Raw genomic sequence first — 16,521 nt, 5'->3', positions numbered from 1 at the left:
TCATGGGGTTAGGGTCAAGGTCAGGGTCAGGGTTGTGGTCAGGGTTAGGGTTGGGGTCGGTGTTGGGGTCAGGGTTAGGTTCAGGGTCAGGTTCAGGGTTAGGATTATGGGGTTAGGTTCAGGGTCAGGTGGGTTAGGGTCAGGGTTATGGTTAGGGTTATGGGGTTAGGGTTAGGTTCAGGGTTAGGTTCAGGGTTAGGGTCAGGGTTAGGGTCAGGTTCAGGGTTAGGTTCAGGGTTAGGGTCAGGGTTAGGTCGATTAGGTTCAGGGTTAGGGTCAGGGTTAGGTGGGTTAGGGTCAGGGTTATGGGGTTAGGGTTATGGGGTTAGGATTATGGGGTTAGGGTTAGGTTCAGGGTTATGGTCAGGGTTAGGTTCAGGGTTAGGGTTAGGGTCAGGGTTAGGTGGGTTAGGGTCAGGGTTATGGGGTTAGGGTTATGGGGTTAGGGTTATGGGGTTAGGGTTATGGGGTTAGGGTTATGGGGTTAGGGTTTGGGTTATGGGGTTAGGGTTTGGGTTAGTGTTAGGGTGAGGGTTAGGGTTATGGGGTTTGGGTTAGGGTTATGGGGTTAGGGTTAGGGTCAGGGTCACCTACCTCCAAGGTCCACCATGGCCTTAAAGCAGGAGAGGTTGAAGGCTGTGACAATGTCGTGTCCATCCAGGATCCATGTTGAGTTCATCAGACCCATAAACTTCAGCATCTCCTCCTCTGACCTGAAACAGCAAACAGCTGCCTTCACAAAACCCCACAAGGTACTGATGGACTGCAAGAATATCCTCTTTACCAGGGGTTTGAGCTGCTCACCTCAGGGTGACATTACAGGGTACCGGGGGACAAAAGAAATAGGCCAAACAATCCTTTGTCCCAGTAGCAGTAAGGCTCCTGAATGTTTAAACTACCAGGAGGACCAGTGTTCTGGACTAGAGCTAACATTGTGGTTAAACTACCAGGAGGACCAGTGTTCTGGACTACAGCTAACATTATAGTTAAACTACCAGGAGGACCAGTGTTCTGGCCTACAGCTAACATTGTAGTTAAACTACCAGGAGGACCAGTGTTCTGACCTACAGCTAACATTGTAGTTAAACTACCAGGAGGACCAGTGTTCTGGCTTACAGCTAACATTGTAGTTCAACTACCAGGAGGACCAGTGTTCTGGCCTCCAGCTAACATTGTAGTTAAACTACCAGGAGGACCACTGTTCTGACCTACAGCTAACATTGTGGTTAATCTACCAGGAGGACCAGTGTTCTGGACTACAGCTAACATTGTAGTTAAACTACCAGGAGGACCAGTGTTCTGGCCTACAGCTAACATTGTAGTTAAACTACCAGGAGGACCAGTGTTCTGACCTACAGCTAACATTGTAGTTAAACTACCAGGAGGACCAGTGTTCTGGACTACAGCTAACATTGTAGTTAAACTACCAGGAGGACCAGTGTTCTGACCTACAACTAACATTGTAGTTAAACTCCCAGGAGGACCAGTGTTCTGGCTTACAGCTAACATTGTAGTTCAACTACCAGGAGGACCAGTGTTCTGGCCTCCAGCTAACATTGTAGTTAAACTACCAGGAGGACCACTGTTCTGACCTACAGCTAACATTGTGGTTAATCTACCAGGAGGACCAGTGTTCTGGACTACAGCTAACATTGTAGTTAAACTCCCAGGAGGACCAGTGTTCTGGCTTACAGCTAACATTGTAGTTCAACTACCAGGAGGACCAGTGTTCTGGCCTCCAGCTAACATTGTAGTCAAACTACCAGGAGGACCACTGTTCTGGCCTCCAGCTAACATTGTAGTTAAACTACCAGGAGGACCAGTATTCTGACCTACATTTATCATTGTAGTTAAACTACCAGGAGGACCAGTGTTCTGGACTACAGCTAACATTGTAGTTAAACTACCAGGAGGACCAGTGTTCTGGACTACAGCTAACATTGTAGTTAAACTACCAGGAGGACCAGTGTTCTGGACTACAGCTAACATTGTAGTTAAACTACCAGGAGGACCACTGTTCTGGCCTACAGCTAACATTGTAGTTAAACTACCAGGAGGACCAGTGTTCTGACCTACATCTAACATTGTAGTTAAACTACCAGGAGGACCAGTGTTCTGACCTACAGCTAACATTGTACATAAACTACCAGGAGGACCACTGTTCTGGCGTCCAGCTAACATTGTAGATAAACTACCAGGAGGACCAGTGTTCTGACCTACAGCTAACATTGTAGTTAAACTACCAGGAGGACCAGTGTTCTGGACTACAGCTAACATTGTAGTTAAACTACCAGGAGGACCAGTGTTCTGGCCTCCAGCTAACATTGTAGTTAAACTACCAGGAGGACCACTGTTCTGACCTACAGCTAACATTGTAGTTAAACTACCAGGAGGACCACTGTTCTGACCTACAGCTAACATTGTGGTTAATCTACCAGGAGGACCAGTGTTCTGGACTACAGCTAACATTGTAGTTAAACTACCAGGAGGACCAGTGTTCTGGCCTCCAGCTAACATTATAGTTAAACTACCAGGAGGACCAGTGTTCTGACCTACAGCTAACATTGTAGTTAAACTACCAGGAGGACCAGTGTTCTGGCTTACAGCTAACATTGTAGTTCAACTACCAGGAGGACCAGTGTTCTGGCCTCCAGCTAACATTGTAGTTAAACTACCAGGAGGACCAGTGTTCTGACCTACAGCTAACATTGTAGTTAAACTACCAGGAGGACCAGTGTTCTGACCTACAGCTAACATTGTAGTTAAACTACCAGGAGGACCAGTGTTCTGGCCTACAGCTAACATTGTAGCTAAACTACCAGGAGGACCAGTGTTCTGGACTACAGCTACCATTGTAGTTAAACTACCAGGAGGACCAGTGTTCTGGCCTACAGCTAACATTGTAGTTAAACTACCAGGAGGACCAGTGGTCTGGACTACAGCTAAAGCTTCCATTGTGTGATATGTCTGAAACCACAATGATCCTCTACTATAGATCTATATATATACTGTCTCTGACTGAGGCCCTGTCTGGAACCATAATGATCCTCTACTATAGATCTATATATACACTGTCTCTGACTGAGGCCCTGTCTGGAACCATAATGATCCTCTAATATAGATCTATATATATACTGTATCTGACTGAGGCCCTGTCTGGAACCATAATGATCCTCTACTATAAATCTATATATACACTGTCTCTGACTGAGGCCCTGTCTGGAACCATAATGATCCTCTCTTATAGATCTATATAGATACTGTCTATACTTGCATGGTTTTTACAATGCTACTATTCTCACTAGAACCTGTTGCAATATATAATACATGTTTCCAAATGTAATTATAATTAATGCAAACTATTCAATTATTTATTGAGGGGGAAAACTGAATTCATAATATTCTATTGTATTATGTGCTAATGTTTATGTCCAGTGAATACATGTTGAATCTCCTTCTATCTGTAACACAGAATGAACTGGCAGTGAGGGAGACTTTCAGAGCACAGAACCCTCAGATAAAAACACTAAACCCTTCAAGGTAAATTGTTAACCCTAACCCCAAATCCCTCAAGGTAAATTGTTAACCCTAACCCCAAATCCCTCAAGGCAAACTGTTAACCCTAACCCCAAATCCCTCAAGGCAAATTGTTAACCCTAAGCCCAAATCCCTCAAGGCAAATTGTTAACCCTAAACCCAACCCCTAACCCCTCAATGCAAATAGTTAACCCTAAGCCCAACCCTAAACCCCTCAATGCAAATTGTTAACCCTAAGCCCAACCCTAAACCCCTCACCGCAAATTGTTAACCCTAACCCTAAGCCCAACCCTAAACCCCTCAAGGCAAATTATTAACCCTAAACCCAACCCTAAACCCCTCAAGGCAAATTGTTAACCCTAACCCTAAGCCCAACCCTAAACCCCTCAAGGCAAATTGTTAACCCTAAACCAAATCAAATCAAATCAAATGTATTTATATAGCCCTTCGTACATCAGCTGATATCTCAAAGTGCTGTACAGAAACCCAGTCTAAAACCCCAAACAGCAAGCAATGCAGGTGTAGAAGCACGGTGGCTAGGAAAAACTCCCTAGAAAGGCCAAAACCTAGGAAGAAACCTAGAGAGGAACCAGGCTATGTGGGGTGGCCAGTCCTCTTCTGGCTGTGCCGGGTGGAGATTATAACAGAACATGGCCAAGATGTTCAAATGTTCATAAATGACCAGCATGATCGAATAATAATAAGGCAGAACAGTTGAAACTGGAGCAGCAGCACGGTCAGGTGGACTGGGGACAGCAAGGAGTCATCATGTCAGGTAGTCCTGGGGCATGGTCCTAGGGCTCAGGTCCTCCGAGAGAGAGAAAGAAAGAGAGAAGGAGAGAATTAGAGAACGCACACTTAGATTCACACAGGACACCGAATAGGACAGGAGAAGTACTCCAGATATAACAAACTGACCCTAGCCCCCCGACACATAAACTACTGCAGCATAAATACTGGAGGCTGAGACAGGAGGGGTCAGGAGACACTGTGGCCCCATCCGAGGACACCCCCGGACAGGGCCAAACAGGAAGAATATAACCCCACCCACTTTGCCAAAGCACAGCCCCCACACCACTAGAGGGATATCTTCATCCACCAACTTACCATCCTGAGACAAGGCTGAGTATAGCCCACAAAGACCTCCGCCACGGCACAACCCAAAGGGGGGGGGGGGCGCCAACCCAGACAGGATGACCACATCAGTGAATCAACCCACACAGGTGACGCACCCCCTCCAGGGATGGCATGAGAGAGCCCCAGTAAGCCAGTGACTCAGCCCCTGTAATAGGGTTAGAGGCAGAGAATCCCAGTGGAAAGAGGGGAACCGGCCAGGCAGAGACAGCAATGGCGGTTCGTTGCTCCAGAGTCTTTCCGTTCACCTTCCCACTCCTGGGCCAGACTACACTCAATCATATGACCCACTGAAGAGATGAGTCTTCGGTAAAGACTTAAATGTTGAGACCGAGTTTGCGTCTCTGACATGGGTAGGCAGACCGTTCCATAAAAATGGAGCTCTATAGGAGAAAGCCCTGCCTCCAGCTGTTTGCTTAGAAATTCTAGGGACAATTAGGAGGCCTGCGTCTTGTGACCGTAGCGTACGTGTAGGTATGTACGGCAGGACCAAATCAGAGAGATAGGTAGGAGCAAGCCCATGTAATGCTTTGTAGGTTAGCAGTAAAATCTTGAAATCAGCCCTTGCTTTGACAGGAAGCCAGTGTAGAGAGGCTAGCACCGGAGTAATGTGATCAATTTTTTGGGCTCTAGTCAGGATTCTAGCAGCCGTATTTAGCACTAACTGAAGTTTATTTGGTGCTTTATCCGGGTAGCTGGAAAGTAGAGCATTGCAGTAGTCTAACCTAGAAGTGACAAAAGCATGGATTAATTTTTCTGCATCATTTTTGGACAGAAAGTTTCTGATTTTTGCAATGTTACGTAGATGGAAAAAAGCTGTCCTTGAAATGGTCTTGATATGTTCTTCAAAAGAGAGATCAGGGTCCAGAGTAACGCCGAGGTCCTTCACAGTTTTATTTGAGACGACTGTACAACCATTAAGATTAATTGTCAGATTCAACAGAAGATCTCTTTGTTTCTTGGGACCTAGAACAAGCATCTCTGTTTTGTCCGAGTTTAAAAGTAGAAAGTTTGCAGCCATCCACTTCCTTATGTCTGAAACACATGCTTCTAGCAAGGGCAATTTTGGGGCTTCGCCATGTTTCATTGAAATGTACAGCTGTGTGTCATCCGCATAGCAGTGAAAGTTAACATTATGTTTTTGAATAACATCCCCAAGAGGTAAAATATATAGTGAAAACAATAGTGGTCCTAAAACGGAACCTTGAGGAACACCGAAATTTACAGAGGACAAACCATTCACAGAGACAAACTGATATCTTTCCGACAGATAAGATCTGTCCGTGTAGACCAATTTGGGTTTCCAATCTCTCCAAAAGAATGTGGTGATCGATGGATTCAAAAGCAGCACTAAGGTCTAGGAGCACGAGGACAGATGCAGAGCCTCGGTCCGATGCCATTAAAATGTCATTTACCACCTTCACAAGTGCCGTCTCAGTGCTATGATGGGGTCTAAAACCAGACTGAAGCATTTCGTATACATTGTTTGTCTTCAGGAAGGCAGTGAGTTGCTGCGCAACAGCCTTTTCTAAAATGTTTGAGAGGAATGGAAGATTCGATTTAGGCTGATAGTTTTTTTATATTTTCTGGGTCAAGGTTTGGCTTTTTCAAGAGAGGCTTTATTACTGCCACTTTTAGTGAGTTTGGTACACATCCGGTGGATAGAGAGCCGTTTATTATGTTCAACATAGGAGGGCCAAGCACAGGAAGCAGCCCTTTCAGTAGTTTAGTTGGAATAGGGTCCAGTATGCAGCTTGAAGGTTTAGAGGCCATGATTATTTTCATCATTGTGTCAAGAGATATAGTACTAAAACACTTGAGCGTCTCTCTTGATCCTAGGTCCTGGCAGAGTTGTGCAGACTCAGGACAACTGAGCTTTGAAGAAATACGCAGATTTAAAGAGGAGTCCGTAATTTGCTTTCTAATAATCATAATCTTTTCCTCAAAGAAGTTCATGAATTTATCACTGCTAAAGTGAAAGTCATCCTCTCTTGGGGAATGCTGCTTTTTAGTTAGCTTTGCGACAGTATCATAAAGGAATTTCGGATTGTTCTTATTTTCCTCAATTAAGTTAGAAAAATAGGATGATCGAGCAGCAGTAAGGGCTCTTCGGTACTGCACAGTACTGTCTTTCCAAGCTAGTCGGAAGACTTCCAGTTTGGTGTGGCGCCATTTCCGTTCCAATTTTCTGGAAGCTTGCTTCAGAGCTCGGGTATTTTCTGTGTACCAGGGAGCTAGTTTCTTATGAGAAATGTTTTTAGTTTTTAGGGGTGCAACTGCATCTAGGGTATTGCGCAAGGTTAAATTGAGTCTGGAAGGACATCAAGGAATCTTTGTGTTGTCTGTGAATTTATAGCACGACTTTTGATGTTCCTTGGTTGGGGTCTGAGCAGATTATTTGTTGCAATTGCAAACGTAATAAAATGGTGGTCCAATAGTCCAGGATTATGAGGAAAAACATTAAGATCCACAACATTTATTCCATAAACCCAACCCTAAACCCCTCAAGGCAAATTGTTAACCCTAAACCCAACCCTAAACCACTCACGGCAAATTGTTAATCCTAAGCCCAACCCTAAACCCCTCACGGCAAATTGTTAACCCTAAACCCAACCCCAAACCCCTCAAGGCAAATTGTTAACCCTTACCCCAACCTTAAACCCCCCAAGGCAAAATGTTCAATGGAGCTTTAGCTGATTGAAAGCACAAAAAGGAGATGAATGTCTTGGCCTCCCATCCTAACACTAACCCAACCTAACCTTAACCCATCCTAACCCATACTAACTCTAACCCATCCTAACCTTAACCCTTCCCAACCCATACTAACCCTAACCCATACTAACCCTAACCCAACCTAACTCTAACCCATACGAACTCTAACCCATACTAACTCTAACCCATCCAAACCATAACCCATACTAACTCTAACCCATCCAAACCCTCACCCATACTAACCCTAAACCATACTAACTCTAACCCATACTAACTCTAACCCATACTAACTCTAACCCATACTAACTCTAACCCATACTAACTCTAACCCAACCTAACTCTAACCCATCCTAACCCTAACCCATACTAACTCTAACCCATCCAAACCCTAACCCATACTAACTCTAACCCATCCAAACCCTCACCCATACTAACCCTAACCCATACTAACTCTAATCCAACCTAACTCTAACCATACTAACTCTAACCCATCCAAACCCTAACCCATACTAACTCTAACCCAACCTAACTCTAACCCATACTAACTAACCCAACCTAACCCATCCCAACCCATACTAACCCATACTAACCCAACCTAACTCTAACCCATACTAACTAACCCAACCTAACCTTAACCCATCCTAACCCATACTAACTCTAACCCATCCTAACCTTAACCCATCCCAGCTCATATTAACTCTAACCCATACTAACTAACCAAACCTAACCTTAACCCATCCTAACCCATACTAACTCTAACCCATCCTAACCTTAACCCATCCCAGCCCATACTAACCCATACTAACTCTAACCCAACCTAACCTTAACCCATCCCAGCCCATACTAACCCTAACCCATCCCAGCCCATACTAACCCTAACCCATACTAACTCTAACCCAACCTAACCTTAACCCATCCCAACCCATACTAACTCTAACCCATACTAACTCTAACCCAACCTAACCATAACCCATCCAAACCCTAACCCATCCAAACCCTAACCCATCCTAACCCATACTAACTTTAACCCATCCTAACCTTAAACCATCCCAACCCAAACTAACCATAACCCAACCTAACCCTAACTCATCCAAACCCTAACCCATCCTAACCCATACTAACTCTAACCCATACTAACCCTAACTCATACTAACCCTAACCCATCCTAACTCTAACCAATACTAACTCTAACCCATCCAAACCCTAACCCATACTAACCCTAACCCATTCTAACCCTAACCCATCCTAACCTTAACCCATACTAACCCAACCTAACTCTAACCCATACTAACTCTAACCTATATTAACTCTAACCCATCCTAACCCTAACCCATCCCAACCCATACTAACCCTAACCCAACCTAACGCTAACCCATCCTTTTCCCGAAGCGGATCCTCTGTTTGGTCCACCACCGAGGACAATGGATCGGATCCCAGCCGGCGACCCAAAACAACGGCGCCGCAGAAGGGGCAGACGGAGCGGTCTTCTGGTCAGGCTCCGTAGACGGGCACATCGCGCACCGCTCCTGAGTATACTACTCGCCAATGTCCAGTCTCTTGACAACAAGGTAGATGAAATTCTAGCAAGGTCTGCCTTCCAGAGAGACATCGGAGATTGTAACATTCTTTGTTTCACGGAAACATGGTTCACTCGGGATACGTCATCAGAGTCGGTACAGCCACCTGGTTTCTTCACACATCGCGCTGACAGAAACAAACATCTCTCTGGTAAGAAGAAGGGCGGGGGTGCATGCCTTATGATTAATGAGACGTGGTGTGATCATAACAACATTCAGGAAGTCCTTTTGTTCACCTGACCTAGAATTCAAGTCCTTTTGTTCACCTGACCTAGAATTCCTTACAATGGTCTGTTCAACAATGGTCCTACCAATCGGATTCCACGCTTCAAGATTGCGTCAAACACGTGGACTGGGATATGTTCCGCATAGCGTCGAACAATAACATTGATGAATACGCTGATTCGGTGAGCGAGTTTATTAGCAAGTGCATCGGTGATGTTGTACCCACAGCGTCTATTAAAACATTCCACAACCAGAAACTGTGGATTAATGGCAGCATTCGCGCAAAACTGAAAGCGTGAACCATTGCTTTTAGTCAGGGCAAGGTGACCGGAAACATGACCGAATACAAACAGTGTAGCTATTCCCTCCGCAAGGCAATCAAACAAGCTAAGGTTCAATATAGAGACAAAGTAGAGTCACAATTCAACGGCTCAGACACGAGAGGTATCTACAGGGTCTACAGTCAATCACGGACTACAAAAGGAAAACCAGCCACGTCGCGGACCACTATGTCTTGCTCCCAGACAAACTGAACAACTTCTTTGCTCGCTTTGAGGACAATACAGTGCCACTGACACGTCCCACTACCAAAACCTGCGGGCTCTCCTTCACTGCAGCCAACGTGAGTAAAACATTTAAACGTGTTAATCCTCGCAGGGCTGCCGGCCCAGACTGCATCCCCAGCCGCATCCTCAGAGCATGACCATCTGGCTGGTGTGTTTACGGACATATTCAATCAATCCTTATCCCAGTCTGCTGTTCCCACATGCTTCAAGAGGGCCACCATTGTTCCTGTTCCCAAGGAAGCGAAGGTAACTGAGCTAAATGACTATTGCCCTGTAGCACTCACTTCTGTCATCATGAAGTGCTTTGAGAGACTAGTCAAGGACCATATCCCCTCCACCCTACCTGACACCCTACACCCACTCCAATTTGCTTACCGCCCCAATAGGTCCACAGATGACGCAATAAAATCACACTGCACACTGCCCTAACCCATCTGGACAAGAGGAATACCTATGTACGAATGCTGTTCATCGACTACAGCTCAGCATTTAACACCACAGTACCCTCCAAACTCGTCATCAAGCACGAAACCCTGGGTCTCGACCCCGCCCTGTGTAACTGGGTCCTGGACTTCCTGACAGGCCGCCCCCAGGTGGTGAGGGTAGAAAACAACATCTCCACCCCGCTGATCCTCAACAATGGGGCCACACAAGGGTGCGTTCTCAGCCCTCTCCTGTACTCCCTGTTCACCCGCGTGGCCATGCACGCCTCCAGCACAAGCATTTCGCTACACTCGCATTAACATCTGCTAACCATGTGTATGTGACAAATAAAATGTCATTTGATTTGATAACCCTAACCCATACTAACTCTAACCCAACCTAACCCATACTAAGATATATTTGAAGTTATATCATTCCTCTACTTCCTTGATAAAGATGATACAGTCCACCTACCTGTAGATGGTTTGGAAGATGTCTTCAGGTGAGATGCCAAATGTTTTTTCATTTTGGTTCTTCCCCTCTCTGTAAAACATCAAACACAATGACCGTCAGCTGAGAAGCATATGAAAACATAACCCTGCTTAACTGATGCAATGTAACGGTTTATGTGAGGTAGATGAACATGACATTAGTATTCAGTTGGGAGTACATCTTCATTCAGCATCTGGTGTTGTATTGTTGTTTAGCCACCTGACAGCGTGCACCATGTTGTTCCACAGAGGGTAGATGGTCTGTGATTGGTAGATGATCATGTCATGAAGAGACTTGGCGCTGCCCTTGGCCAGGTAGAGGTTGGCCACATCAGTACCGCTGTAACAGGCTAGAACCAAGAGAAAAGTAAAAACATTACTGCTATAACATACTGAACTAAGATAACATTACTGCTGGAACACTCTAGAACCAAGAGAACATTACTGCTGTAACACTCTAGAACCAAGAGAACATTACTGCTGTAACACTCTAGAACCAGGAGAACATTACTGCTGTAACATGCTAGAACTAAAAGAACACTACTGCTGTAACACTCTAGAACCAAGAGAACATTACTCCTGCAATAATCTAGATCCAAGAGAACATTACTGATGTAATGATCTAGAACCAAGAGAGCATTACTGCTGTAACACTCTAGAACCAAGAGAACATTACTGCTGTAATATTCCTAGAACTAAAAGAACAGTACTGCTGTAATAATCTAGAACCAAGACAATAGTACTGCTGTAACACCCTAGAACCAAGAGAACACTACTGCTTTTATACACTAGAATAGTACTGCTGTAACATGTAAGAACCATGAGAACAGTACTGTGGTAACATGCTAGAACCACGAGAACAGTACTGCTGTAACATGCTAGAACCAAAATAACTGTACTGCTGTAACACAATAACCAAAATAACAGTACATTACTGCAGTAACACTCTAGAACCAAGAGAACAGTACTGTGGTAACTATAACCAAGATAGCAGTACTGCTGTAACAAGCTAGAATCAAGAGAACAGTACTACTGTAACATGCAAGAACCAAGAGAACAGTACTGCTGTTACATGCTAGAACCAAGATAACGTTACTGCTGTAACATGCTAGAACTAAAAGAACAGTACTGCTGTAACACTAGAACCAAGAAAAAAGTACTGAACCAAAAGAACCAAGAGAACAGGAACACAAAATAACCAAAAGTAAAGTAACTGTTTATTTTTTTGAACCAAGAGAAAATTACTACTGTAACACGATGGAACCATGAGAACAGTACTGCTGTAACACGCTAGAAACAAGAGAACAGAAACAAGCAAGAACTAAGAGAACAGAACTGCTGTAATAATCTATTACATCGTCTGAGATCCCCAAGGATTGGTAAGCTGCCGCGGTCATCCCCCTCTTCAAAGGGGGAGACACCCTGGACCCAAACTGTTACAGACCTACAGTATATCCATCCAGCCCTGCCTATCTAAGGTCTTCGAAAGCCAAGTCTACAAACAGATCACTGACCATCTCGAATCACACCGTACCTTCTCCGCTGTGCAATATGGTTTCCGAGCCGGCACCTCAGCCACGCTCAAGGTACTAAACGATATCATAACCGCCATCGATAAAAGACAGTACTGTGCAGCCGTCTTCATCGACCTGGCCAAAGCTTTCGACTCTGTCAATCATCATATTCTTATCGGCAGACTCAGTAGCCTCGGTTTTTCTAATGACTGCCTCGCCTGGTTCACCAACTACTTTGCAGACAGAGTTCAGTGTGTCAAATCGGAGGGCATGTTGTCCGGTCCTCTGGCAGTCTCTATGGGGGTGCCACAGGGTTAAATTCTCAGGCCGACTCTTTTCTCTGTATATATCAATGATGTCGCTCTTGCTGCGGGCAATTCCCTGATCGGCTTTCTATTTCGCAACAAAGCCTCCTTCACTCACGCCGCCAAACTTACCCTAGTAAAACTGACTATCCTACCGATCCTCGACTTCAGCGATGTCATCTACAAAATAGCTTCCAATACTCTACTCAGCAAACTGGATGCAGTTTATCACAGTGCCATCCCTTTTCTTACTAAAGCACCTTATACCACCCACCACTGCGACCTGTATGCTCTAGTCGGCTGGCCCTCGCTACATATTCGTCGCCAGACCCACTGGCTCCAGGTCATCTACAAGTCCATGCTAGGTAAAGCTCCGCCTTATCTCAGTTCACTGGTCACGATGGCAACACCCACCCGTAGCACACGCTCCAGCAGGTGTATCTCACTGATCATCCTTAAAGCCAACACCTCATTTGGCCGCCTTTCCTTCCAGCTCTCTGCTGCCTGTGACTGGAACGAATTGCATCGCTGAAGTTGGAGACTTTTATCTCCCTCGCCAACTTTAAACATCTGCTATCTGAGCAGCTAACCGATCGCTGCAACTGTACATAGTCCATCGGTAAATAGCCCACCCAATTTATTTACTTTTCTGCTCTGTTGCACACCAGTATCTCTACCTGCACATGACCATCTGATCATTTATCACTCCAGTGTTAATATGCTAAATTGTAATTATTCGCCTACCTCCTCATGCCTTTTGCACACAATGCATATAGACTCTTTCTTTTTTTTCTACTGTGTTATTGGGGGCGGCAGGGTAGCCTAGTGGTTAGAGCGTTGGACTAGTAACCGAAAAGTTGCAAGTTCAAATCCCCGAGCTGACAAGGTACAAATCTGTTGTTCTGCCCCTGAACAGGCAGCTAACCCACTGTTCCTAGGCCGTCATTGAAAATAAGAATTTGTTCTTAACTGACTTGCCTAGTAAACAAATTGACTTGTTTATTGTTTACTCCATGTGTAACTCTGTGTTGTTGTTTGTTCACACTGCTATGCTTTATCTTGGCCAGGTCGCAGTTGTAAATGAGAACTTGTTCTCAACTAGCCTACCTGGTTAAATAAAGGTGGAATTTTAAAAAAAATATTAAAAGAACCAAGAGAACAGTACATTACTGCTGTAATACTCTAGAACCAAGTGAAAAATAATGCTGTAAGACTAAAACCAAGAGGACATTACAGCTGTAACACGCTAAAACCAAGAGAACATTACTGCTGTAAGACTAGAACCAAGAGGACATTACTATTGTAAAACGAGAACCAGGAGAACAGCACTAATGTAACACTAGAACCAAGACAACAGGACATTACTGCTGAAACACTATAGAACAAAGACAACAGCACTGACGTAACAGTCTAGAACCAAGACCCAAATCCAGATAGCTGATATTCTGAAAGAGCTGCAAAATCTGGACCCCTACAAATCAGCAGGACTAGACAATCTGGACTCTCTCTTCTTAAAATTATCTGCCGAAATTGTTGCAACCCCTATAACTAGTCTGTTCAACATCTCTTTCGTATCGTCTGAGATTCCCAAAGATTGGAAAGCTGCCGTGGTCATCCCCACACTCTAGACACAAACTGTTATAGACCTATATCTATCCTACCCTGCCTCTAAATTCTACGAAAGCCAAGTTAACAACCAGATCACCGACCATTTCGAATCCCACCGTACCTTCTCCGCTATGTATTTGTTATGGATCTCAATTAGTTAATGTGTAACGGTCCTATGTGTAGCATAGGTGTTGTGCTGCCATCCTGTTGCACAAGTCCCCTATGCTGAGAAGGAAGCTTCTGTGATGAAGCAAAAAGCTGACCTCAAAGCAAGTTTATATGTTCTCCAAGTTGAGAGAGCAGCTGCTGCTGCGTTGGCTGAAGCTGCAGCCTTTGAAGAAGCTGTGGGATCAGAACGCAGAGAGCTTCGCAAAGAACTAGACACAGGCAAACAGCCCTTAAGTCCAGTCCAACGTACATGTGAGTATGTGCAACAACATGCTAGGCCCTACTTTGCTGAACTTCCATTTGAAGTGGAGAAACAAGAGCTTTGTCACGTTCTGACCTCTATTTCCGTTGTTTTGTATTTATTTAGTATGGTCAGGGCGTGAGTTGGGTGGGCAGTCTATGTTTGTTTTTCTATGTTTTGGGGCATTTCTATGTTTTCGGCCTAGTATGGTTCTCAATCAGAGGCAGGTGTCATTAGTTGTCTCTGATTGAGAATCATACTTAGGTAGCCTGGGTTGCACTGTTTGTTTGTGGGTGATTGTCTATGTTGATGGCTTGTTTCAGCACAGTCCATATGATTAGCTTCACGGTTGTTATTTTGTTTACTGGTTTTGTATAGTGTTCAGTGTTCACTACTTTCTTTATTAAAGATTGACCATGGACACTTACCACGCCGCGTATTGGTCCTCAGATCCATCTCGCCTCTCCTCTTCAGATGAAGAGGAGGACGGCCGTGACAAGATAAGTGTTGACCCAGCTACATGTCATAATCCAGAAAGTAGCAAACAACAGAACATGAGCAGAGACTCTCCGTTCAAAAGAAAGGAACAGCAGCATGGTGGAAATGGAAAACAAGCCCACTTCCAGTCACACACACAAAACTTCCCTGAGTCACAAGTGGCACCAGACCTCATCAAGTACCTCCTACGCCGTGAGATGGTGAGTTCCGGACTCCTGAAGTTTGATGATCGCCCTGAAAATGATTGGGCATGGAAAGCATCCTTTCTCAATGCGACCAGAGACTTGAATTTATCAGCCAGGGAAGAGTTAGATCTAATTACCAAGTGGCTAGGGGCAGAGTCGTCTGAGCAAGCAAACAGAATTAGATCTGTCCATATTTTCAACGCAACAACAGGGCTTAACATGGTCTGGCAACGACTAGAAGAGTGCTATGGTACACCCGAAGTGATCGAGAATGCACTGTTGAAGAAAATTGATGATTTTCCAAAACTGGCTAACAAAGACAATCACAAACTAAGAGAACTAAGTGACATTCTTCTCGAACTGGAGTGTGCTATAGTAGAAGGGTACCTTCCAGGCTTCGCTTATCTGGACACATCTCGGGGGGTAAACCCTATTGTAGAGAAACTTCCATTCAGTTTACAAGAAAAATGGATAGCACAGGGATCTAAATATAAGGAGGACTATCGGGTAGCATTCCCACTATTCTCGTTCTTCTCGGGATTCATCAGGAACCAGGCGAAAATTAGAAATGACCCCAGCTTCACCCTCTACACCTCAACTAACCAGGTGCCCATGAAAAGTGAGAAACCTGCCAGGTACAGCAGGAAGACACCTGTGACTGTATACAAGACAGATGCGTCATCTGAGGCCTCAGACCACCAAACCAAACCCAGTAAGACAAAGGTTGAAAACCCTGACCATCACTGCCCAATACATAACAAGCCTCATCCTCTTAAAAAGTGTTGTGGGTTTAGATACAAAACTCTAGATGAGCGCAAATCATATCTCAAAGACAATGGCATTTGTTTCCGATGTTGTGGTCATGATGACGTGTTCTGGGGTAACAGAGACTTCAGGCAGGAGAGCCGTCAACTTCATGGTGGAGTCTATAGATGGACACATGCAGCTCACTCTCCCTACTCTGATAGAGTGTGATATGATGCCAGACGATAGGATGGAGATTCCCTCCCCCGACATTGCGTATCATCATCCCCATCTGCAACCAGTTATGGACAAAATTCCAGCTGTGGACCCAGACGCTCCCATCCTCCTGCTCTTAGGACGAGACATCTTAAGGGTACACAAGGTACGAGAGCAAATCAATGGGCCCCACGACACTCCTTATGCACAGCGACTCGACCTCGGGTGGGTCATCGTGGGTGAGGTCTGTCTGGGAACGGCTCACCGACCAACGTGTTCAGGACAAACATACTTCAAAATGGTCGCACATCCTATCTGAGCCCTTGCCCTGACATCATCCAGGTAAAAGAGAACTACAGCAGCGTAGCTCAGAAACA

The 16,521-nt window shown here is 44.9% G+C and overlaps 1 protein-coding gene across 1 annotated transcript in view; it reads right to left on the bottom strand.

Moving 5' to 3' along the window:
- The window catches only part of LOC139383383 (acetylserotonin O-methyltransferase 2), an 84,475-nt gene that overhangs the window by 28,217 nt on the left and 39,737 nt on the right, over positions 1–16,521 (bottom strand). The window contains exons 4-6 of the mRNA XM_071127907.1: positions 10,886–11,015; positions 10,649–10,717; positions 595–713 (exon numbers count right to left, since the gene is read on the bottom strand). Coding sequence (XP_070984008.1) covers positions 595–713; positions 10,649–10,717; positions 10,886–11,015 — 318 coding nt within the window. The remainder of the gene's footprint in view (positions 1–594; positions 714–10,648; positions 10,718–10,885; positions 11,016–16,521) is intronic.

This window comes from Oncorhynchus clarkii, chromosome 25 (genome assembly GCF_045791955.1).
Source record: "Oncorhynchus clarkii lewisi isolate Uvic-CL-2024 chromosome 25, UVic_Ocla_1.0, whole genome shotgun sequence".
Taxonomy (NCBI): Eukaryota; Metazoa; Chordata; class Actinopteri; order Salmoniformes; family Salmonidae; genus Oncorhynchus; species Oncorhynchus clarkii.
This window is presented reverse-complemented; position numbering and strand designations above follow the sequence as displayed.